The sequence below is a fragment of the Leptodactylus fuscus genome, chromosome 6, assembly GCF_031893055.1.
Source record: "Leptodactylus fuscus isolate aLepFus1 chromosome 6, aLepFus1.hap2, whole genome shotgun sequence".
NCBI lineage: Eukaryota > Metazoa > Chordata > Amphibia > Anura > Leptodactylidae > Leptodactylus > Leptodactylus fuscus.
In genome coordinates, this window is record NC_134270.1 from 11,900,148 (window position 1) to 11,909,911 (window position 9,764).

At 46.6% G+C, this 9,764-nt stretch overlaps 1 protein-coding gene across 1 annotated transcript; it reads left to right on the top strand.

Moving 5' to 3' along the window:
• The first annotated feature begins 29 nt into the window (after positions 1-29).
• ARL16 (ARF like GTPase 16) lies at positions 30-4,706 on the top strand. Its single transcript, XM_075278190.1, has 5 exons — positions 30-102; positions 2,539-2,593; positions 2,795-2,911; positions 3,966-4,081; positions 4,403-4,706. The coding sequence occupies exons 1-5, from the start codon at positions 41-43 to the stop codon at positions 4,566-4,568; spliced, it is 516 nt and encodes a 171-aa protein (XP_075134291.1). The 5' UTR covers positions 30-40; the 3' UTR covers positions 4,569-4,706.
• Positions 4,707-9,764: the final 5,058 nt, after the last annotated feature.

Genomic DNA, 9,764 nt, shown 5'->3' on the forward strand with positions numbered 1-9,764 from the left:
GGGCAATGCCTTGGTTGCTGAGGCGGGCGGTAGGGAGATCATGTGTTTGGTTCTCGGGCCCTCCGGCGTCGGGAAGACTCTGCTGATGAAGAGGCTGCTCAATATCCTTTAGGGGGAGGGGGGAGTATATAGCAGGGGTATACAGCAGAGCTATACAGCAGGTATATAGCAGGGGTATACAGCAGAGGCAGATATACAGGACTACTACCCTGAGTGTCCAGTGGGGGCAGTAGTGCTACAGCAGTCACATTCTACACATACATATGTATATATACTGTATATATATATATATATATATACCCTGTTCCTGCGACTTCGTCTGCGTGTTGGAGTGGATGACCCGCCTATATTCAGCAAATTGCTGTCGTTTCGGCAGCTCTCAAGCTGTCCTGCCGCTGAACTCATTCCTCGTGCTGTGCCCGTGATTGTTGCGGCATCTCAGCAGCTCGCTGATACGCCATATAATGAGCGTGTTGTTGGTGTTAAAGGGATTCCGACGCCTGCCCGGTTGGCTCTGCCAGTGAGACACCAGCAGAGCCGAGCGCGAATGCCGGCCTGCGGCCATTTTTGGGAGGCCGCTCCTGCATCGAACTACAAGAGCAAAAGCGGCCTCCCAAAAATGGCCGCCAGCCGGCATGCGCAGTCGGCTCTACTAGCGTCTCACTGGCAGAGCCAACTGTGCAGGCGTCGGAGGTGACGCAGGAGGAAGACGACAGAGAAGGGGAGGATCCAGCCGAAGATAGAGGCGTCGCAGAATCTTGTTCTCAAGCAGCACTGGGGACGCCCACATCGCATTTTCAGCGCTGGAGCCCGCCCCCATCGCTGCAAGAGAACTAATTTACATACCGGTATAAAACGGTAAATTCTAAGGAACGGCGCGGCGGAGATCACATCTAAAGGTAAGAGACGAATTCCTTTCTAAAGACTATTCCGGCGTCTTATCCACAAAAAAAGAGGTTTTAATGGTAGAATCCCTTTAATAATCCACCTGCTCCGGGGTTTCAACAGCTCTCAAGTTGGCCTGGCCCTGAAGTTGTGCTTCGCACCGTGCCTGTAATTGTTGCGGCGTCTCAGCAGCTCGCTGGGACGCCATATCATGAATAGAGATGAGCGAGTACTGTTCGGATCAGCCGATCCGAACAGCACGCTCCATAGAAATGAATGGATGCACCTGGTACTTCCGCTTTGACGGCGGCCGGCCGCTTAACCCCCCGCGTGACGGCTACATCCATTCATTTCAATGCAAGCGTGCTGTTCGGATCGGCTGATCCGAACAGTACTCGCTCATCTCTAATCATGAACGTATTGTGTGTGCAAAATTGGCACCGGTTTCCAATACAGGTAAAGAATAAGAATTTACCAAATCTCAGGTCGATAGTAATATTATGGAGAAAAAATAAAAGAAAGCCGCGGACCCCACATCTCAGTATTAGACGCCGATCGCGACTTCTCAGCAAAATACAAAAGTGACCACGGGGTTTTTAGTATACGTATTGATCAAGGAGTATAATCCCACTAACCACTACATGGCGACCGCTGGGTCCCCCCTGCTCTACTGGGGGTGCTTTATGGCTATTGCCGAAACCAGGACCAGCAAAGTGAATAAGATTTCATCGTATGGCAGGGGAAAAATCCCTGTGTCTGTGAAATGTGCATGTTCATTTTAGCTGCGGATTTGCGAGCGTAGCCCTATAGACTTAATAGGGGAAGGAAAACCACAGATAAAATAATAATGTGAAGAATAATCCCCGGAGTGACGTGGCGGGGTGATAATGTGACAAAGCCGCATGTGAGGAGGAAGGATAGTAATAGGTCCGGGCCATTCCGCGGAGAGAAAAGCGTTGCAAGCAGCACTTTTCTTTCTGCATTTCTCATGCGGAAACCGCACAGACTCCATTATAGTCTATGGGGTCTGATCACCAACGGGTTAAGCGCATCGAACATTCAATGCGCTTAACCTGTTGGTGATCGGCCGCTTACACGCATTCCTATGGCAGCGAGGTATTCCATCGAATACCACTCGCTCATCTTTAGTGACAACCTGATGAAAATTCCTATATAAAGGCAATACATGGGGAGGGATGATAGTAATAGAATGTGACAGTAATAGAATGTGACAGAATGTGAAAGTTCCTATATAAAGGTCACACATGCAGGGGACGGGGGCGCTGATAGTAATAGGGTGTGATGTAAGAGAGGTGATAATGTGAAGAAAGTTCCCGTATTCGCCCCCAGGAGGTGACCATATGCAGGTTGTGATTTGGAGGGGTGATGACCCAATGACCTGTTCCTATATAGGGTCTGTATGTGGAGAGGGCTGATAGTAATGGGCTATCACCGTATGGGAAGAAAAGTCATTGAATCGCCGACCCTTCACCCCAGGGCCACTGCAGCCTATCCGTGATCCTTCTTCCTGATGTCACCAGTTTCCTCCATTACATTGTTGTCCGTCTCACTCTGCGACTTGTTTTTTTCTTAGAATTCGGCCTATTTATGTATTACACCGCTCTTGTAATATTCCTTAACCTTTCCTGTAAGACTCTGCACTAAAGACTCCGCTGACCTCGGAGACGTTCCTCCCACCCAGCCCACTGTAAGTCATCAGATTCCTCATGGGGGAGTCGCTCCTCCTAATCCCTGGTCTTTGGGATGGCTTCGCTATAGTCTCCCAGCCCCATAGAACATGGGGGTGGAGCGATATGGGGGCCAGGTACATGTTACATTATTTGACTTGAAAAATATATTATTAAATTTATTTTATTTTTTTTTCTCAATCCTGGAACATTTCCTGAAGGTTGGTACAAACCTGACTGATCTGACAATACACAGGACGCGTGTGACGGTGCGAGAGGTGGGGGGGTCCATGGTCCCCATCTGGCCCAGTTATTACCAGGACTGCCAGGCCGTGGTGGTAAGTCTTTGTCGATGTGATACCGGCTGCCCAAGGTGTTCGTTGGATTTGTTGTCGATTTTTCACGTTCTGTTATGTAATGTAGACAGTGGACAAATCCTCCCCCAAAAAATTGTCCAATCTGCACAAAAATACCGAATGAGGATATTGACCGTCAGTTTATTTGGACGCCATAGGTCTCCCAATGTAATTTACTAAAGAGGATATCCAGGGACTTCAAATTCACTTACCTGGTCTGGCTGTTTGTTGCAGCTGGACCTGGGGGTCCCGGACTGGTTCTGACTACATGTCACATGATCAGAATTAGGCCCTGTCCCCCAGGGCCCTCTCCCATTTTTACAGGTAGTTAGCTGTGCTATGGGGGCTGGCACACTATAGTAAAGCCATCTCCATAGCACAGGTAAGAATGGAGGCGGAGCAACCCAGGGAATGGGGCGGGTCTGATCACATGATCAGGAGTCAGAACCAGCCCGGAACTCCCAGGTCCAACTGCAACAAATCTCCAAGAGAATCCATTTAACCTATTTCTGCTCTGTGCATACTGTAACAGAGTGAAAAGTCTTGCACAGAGAACAGCGGGACCCCATCGCATTGTCCACAGGTGTTCGGGGGTAGCCACTGTTTTAACGGTCCAGCTCTCCGTCGTTTGGGTCCTGTACCCAGCCTGTGTGTAGTTATTCAGCCTTCAGTTGTAGCAGGGGGACTGGGGGTCTGCCGCCCTGGATTGGCTGCAGATCAGCTCATAAGCGATGCAGCCTCTTCCCTCTGCTAATGAGTAACATGCTAGAGTAGTAGTTCAGTCCCATTCAAGTGAATGGAGATGAGCTGCAATACCAAGCACAACCACTATACAATGCATGGCGCTGTTCTTGTGTTCAGTGGCTGCTGCATTTACCTAAATGCTGCCGTCATTCCAGCCAATTGGTGTTAGCCCCTACCGATGACATATTGGTGACCGATCCTAAGGATCAGCCATCGATATTTTAGTTATAGAAAACCCCTTTAAATGCCCGACATACAACTGATAGACTCCCTTTGTTTCTCTCAATTGTAGTTCATTGCGGATGCGGCCAATCCCAACCAGGTCTCTGCGTCTTGTATCCAGCTCCTGTCCGTGCTGTCGGCTCCAGCTCTCTCCACCGTGTCCGTCCTCATTGTCTTCAACAAAACGTAAGTTCAGCGCAATCTACGATTTCTTAACCATTTCAGGAACGGATACATTTTGAAATCGCAGCAAGTCAATTATATCTACGGAAACGCCGGCGGCTTTCTCGTAGATATAACGGTAACATAAAGTCCATGGAGGAAAACTCTGTGAACTTTCTGTTCAAAGCGCTGCAGGAAGAACGGCGATACGTTCCCGTTGCGGTTTTTCCCCCCAGTGTTTTAGCGCTGCGTATCGTCCCATGGGGCCTCAGCCTTAAAGGGAAAGCGTGCACGTTCACCTACACCTTACGCTGCTGACTAATACATATGGTCTGTTTTTTGTAGGGATCTGCCATGCTGTATGTCCCTGGTGGAGATGAAATCTCTGTTCCGATTGGACGACATTATAGCCTGCGCTAAGCAGCCAATCACTTTCATGGAAACTAGCGCCCTGGAGGGCACAGGGCTGCAGGAGGTGTTACAGTGGCTTCATTCATGTGCCGGCCACTGAGGATATGACAAAAGATGTGATATAGAGGAAATATTATGTGTGTGTATATAGATGTGTATATACTATTTTATTATATCATTCTCTGTAACCTTTTATAAGCACTGATTTTTTTCTACATTAAACCTGAAACTTCAATAAGTTTGTCCCTTGTTGCTCTAAACCCGCCCATAACCTCAAAGAGGAAAAGTTGACTTCAGCTGTAATAACCCTTTGAATGCCGCTGCCGTACATCAATTTGTACATAATCAAGTGCAAAACACATACCGTATATACTCGAGTATAAGCCGACCCGAATATAAGCCGACCCCCCCTAATTTTACCACAAAAAACTGGGAAAACTTATTGACTCGCATGACTTATTGAAATGCAGAAGCTACTGGAAAATTTCAAAAATTAAAATGGTTGGAGTTTTTGGGTGCAGTAGATGCTGGGGAAGGGGAGGGGGTGTTTTGGTTGTCTGTCTGCCCCTTCTCTGAGCCTGAGGACTGGTTTTTTTTTTCCCCCACTTGGAATTCAGCCTGGCTGACTATAGGGGATCTGCAGTGCTCCTATTAACCCCTTCCTGATGGAACAGGAGCACTGCAGATACTCTATATTCAGTAGGCCGGGCACTGTCAGACACAGGATACCTAATGTGTTTGTGTTTCACAGTCATTTTCTACTTTTGTATGTATTCTAGGGAAAGGAGGGATTAAGAACTTTTATTTATTTTAAATTTTTGCACTATTTTATGGGAGATTCTATACATTGACATTGTGGCTGGTCATAAACCCCCTCACCCTCCTAAAAAAAAAAAAAAAAAAATTTTTTTTTTTGCTGACTCGAGTATAAGCCGAGGGGGGCTTTTTCAGCACAAAAACTGGGCTGAAAAATTCGGCTTATACTCGAGTATATACGGTAATACGGTGCAAACCATGAGGCATCATGTGAATGAGTGGACTGAATTTGAGATGCTGTTAACCCCTTCCCGCAGCTATTATTCTATTTTCGTTTTTTACCCCCTTAATTTTTTTTTTATTTTTCCCTTCGCAGGGTTGTATGAGGGATTCATCTTCTTAGTGGTAAGAGTTAACACTATGTACGATGTACCGGGAAGCTGAAAAATGTGTCTGATCGTGGGCATTACGGCTGGGTCTCCGCTGTATAATATAGTGGAGACTTAGCCGCCACTCAGTTTCATATATAAGGACCCGACATTTTCCATAATAGTATGGCAGACGTCAGGAAAGGGTTGAAGGGAGGGTCGTCACAGAAGATCCGCATATCACCCCAGTCACGTGAATAGATAAGCTAGGGTCAACTGACTTTCCCTCTTATCAATGGCTGCCTCTATTGCAGAGATATCACTGTTTTTGTTAATGTGCAGATGAGTTCTTTAAAGCGATAAAACTCTAATTGCTCCAAAGAACTCATGTGCACATTGAAAAAAAACTGTGATAGTTGGTCAAAACACTGTTCGATTGAGTCAGGTGACCCTAACCTACCTGCGGGGCCGGGTTCACACGCTGGTCCCGGTGACAACACTCCCTTCAGCTTGTTTTTTGGCTACATAAAAATATTGGGACCTGTTGAAAACTTTTTGAATAGACACTTACTGAGCATGCCTTCCGTAACAAGGATATACACTCACCGGCCACTTTATTAGGTACACCATGCTAGTAACGGGTTGGACCCCCTTTTGCCTTCAGAACTGCCTCAATTCTTCGTAGCATGGATTCAACAAGGTGCTGGAAGCATTCCTCAGAGATTTTGGTCCATATTGACATGATGGCATCACACAGTTGCCGCAGATTTGTCGGCTGCACATCCATGATGCGAATCTCCCGTTCCACCACATCCCAAAGATGCTCCTCTATTGGATTGAGATCTGGTGACTGTGGAGGCCATTGGAGTACAGTGAACTCATTGTCATGTTCAAGAAACCAGTCTGAGATGATTCCAGCTTTATGACATGGCATTGCATTATCCTGCTGAAAGTAGCCATCAGATGTTGGGTACATTGTGGTCATAAAGGGATGGACATGGTCAGCAACAATACTCAGGTAGGCTTTGGCGTTGCAACGATGCTCAATTGGTACCAAGGGGCCCAAAGAGTGCCAAGAAAATATTCCCCACACCATGACACCACCACCACCAGCCCGAACCGTTGATACAAGGCAGGATGGATCCATGCTTTCATGTTGTTGACGCCAAATTCTGACCCTACCATCCGAATGTCGCAGCAGAAATCGAGACTCATCAGACCAGGCAACGTTTTTCCAATCTTCAATTGTCCAATTTCGATGAGCTTGTGCAAATTGTAGCCTCAGTTTCCTGTTCTTAGCTGAAAGGAGTGGCACCCGGTGTGGTCTTCTGCTGCTGTAGCCCATCTGTAGCCTCAAAGTTGGACGTACTGTGCGGCGTTCAGAGATGCTCTTCTGGCTACCTTGGTTGTAACGGGTGGCTATTTGAGTCACTGTTGCCTTTCTATCAGCTCGAACCAGTCTGGCCATTCTCCTCTGACCTCTGGCATCAACAACGCATTTCCGCCCACAGAACTGCCGCTCACTGGATGTTTTTTCTTTTTCGGACCATTCTCTGTAAACCCTAGAGATGGTTGTGCGTGAAAATCCCAGTAGATCAGCAGTTTCTGAAATACTCAGACCAGCCCTTCTGGCACCAACAACCATGCCACGTTCAAAGGCACTCAAATCACCTTTCTTCCCCATACTGATGCTCGGTTTGAACTGCAGGAGATTGTCTTGACCATGTCTACATGCCTAAATGCACTGAGTTGCCGCCATGTGATTGGCTGATTAGAAATTAAGTGTTAACGAGCAGTTGGACAGGTGTACCTAATAAAGTGGCCGGTGAGTGTACTACCGTATTTTTTGGACTATAAGACGCACTTTTTTCCCCAAAATTTGGGGGGGAAAAGAAGGGTGCTTCTTGTAGTCCGAATGTGGCCGCAATACAGACCCGGCATCCGTTGTAATAGGCGGATGCCGGGGAGGGTTAGACGCCGGCACATGTGCCGGGGCCTGAGACATCGCTACACTCCTGTTATTCCGCTGCTCCGTCCCTCCCCGCAATAGCAGCATCGCTCCTGCTGCTGCTGGCTTCATGCAGGGCAGGAGTGTAGCGATGTCTCAGGCCCCGACACATGTGCCGGCGTCTAACCCTCCCTGGCATCCGCCTATTACAGTGGATGCTGAGTCTGTATTGGCGGCCCCTTCCCCCCCCCCCCCACCCAAAGTGTAAACTACCCCCCTGGGGCCGATCCCCACTGGTCCCATACCTGTAAAGTTGCAGGCCGGCTCCTGCGTGGCGATATCGCAGGAGCCGACCTGTTCGGGTGACAGCCGGGAGCCTAATGAAGGCTCCCAGGCCTGTCACTGCTATATTATCATTGCGGCTAGTCTATGACCAGTCGTAATAGTAATATACAGAATACTTGCAATCAAATGACCGCAGGTTCAAGCCCCCTAGGAACTAATAAAATAGTTAAAAAAAAACAAACCACAAAGCTTTAAAAATATATAATAAAAAAATGAAATAAATAAGAGTTCTAAATCACCTCCTTTCCCTAGAATACAATGTGGCCTTGCAGCTGTTGCAAAACTACAACTCCCATATATTAAATATTTTTACCATTTTTTGCTTCAAATTTTTTTTCCCTATTTTCCTCCTCTAAAACCGTCTTATAGTCCGAAAAATACGGTAAGTTTCTGTCTGCAGAAAAGTCCTCAGATTTCGGCAAGAAGGGACCCCAGGACAGTTGGCTGTGGGCAGTGTATGGCATGTCCTAATGTGGAAAAAAAAGACTATTTAAAAAAAAAAAAAAATTGCAATCCAGCCATGGACCTATAATTGTGGGGGTTTTTTGCATTGGGTTTTATCATTTTGGCACATTGTGGCCGTCTCTTCCCGAGGCCATCCTATTCCCTTTATATATTATGTATATGAATGGAGGATTATATGATATGACCTTTATCACCAGGAGCCGCTGGTTTAGTTGGTCGTTTGTCTTTCTCTCAGATTTTTTTTCCCGTGTGTGTGATCACATTTGTCCACTTGGAGTCGCTGTGCGCTCACTTTGTCACTTCCTCTTTTCACTCGCTCCAAAAAGATCGTTTACAATCTCGTTCTCACATTACTTACAACTTTTTATGTGCATTCTATAAATTATATATATTTGTCCCACTATATTATTTAGTTATCCCTTTTTATCATGTGTGCTCGTGTACATGGGCGTAACTACCTGGGTAACAGCTCCCACAGGGCCCGGGACATTAGGGGGCCCGGCGACAGCCGCTACCGCTGCATTTTTTTTTCTTAATAGGCCATTACTGGTTGGAGTTACTCCAGCGGGTAACGGGCCCTATTTACTTACTGATCCTGGCAGCGGCTGGGATCGGTAAGTGACGCCACGGGCCCCACAGACACTATTATTATACTCGGGGGTCTCTTCATTTTCAGTTTCTGGATAGATAAAATTATCTAATATCTGTAAGTTAATAATAAAAATATTGTTTTGATGTCAGAGTTGGTAACTATTTTCTGACCAACTCTAACTCCACAGCCCTACTTTTCTGGCATCCATTCCAAATGCTAAATTTTGACTCATCTGACTATAGAACAGTTTTCCCATTAACCCTCCGCCCATTATAAATGAGCTTCGTTTCTGGATTGTGTTGATATACGGCTTCTTTTTTTACCTGATACAGCTTTAACTTGCATTTGTGGATTGCACAGTGAACAGGGTGCACAGACAATGATTTGCAGAATAATTCCTGAGCAGTGTAATTTGTATGCAGCACCTGGTACCTCTTTTGTCATCTAGGTGCTCGGATAGGGTACCAACCCGTCATCCAAGTGTAATTAGAAGTTCAAGCTCTCCAATGATGAATTTGCAAGTGATAGTTTCATTGTAAACAGTCCAACCTCCTTCTACTGCTGGTAGAAAACAATGTCCACTACGTGTATGTACTGTATGTATGCATCCAAATTGAAAGAACATGGCAGTGGTGTGCCATTCCAACGCCACTTCTGTCCACAGCAGCAGGAGGACGGACTCCACTATCAGGAACAGGCGGCTGTGACCGCTACTCGGACATCCTGGAAATTACCTGGTAAGATTAAGGGTGCCTTCACACCGCTCCTTTAAACACGTATACATGTGTCTGAGCGTGGCGCTTCAAAACAGAGCCCATTGAT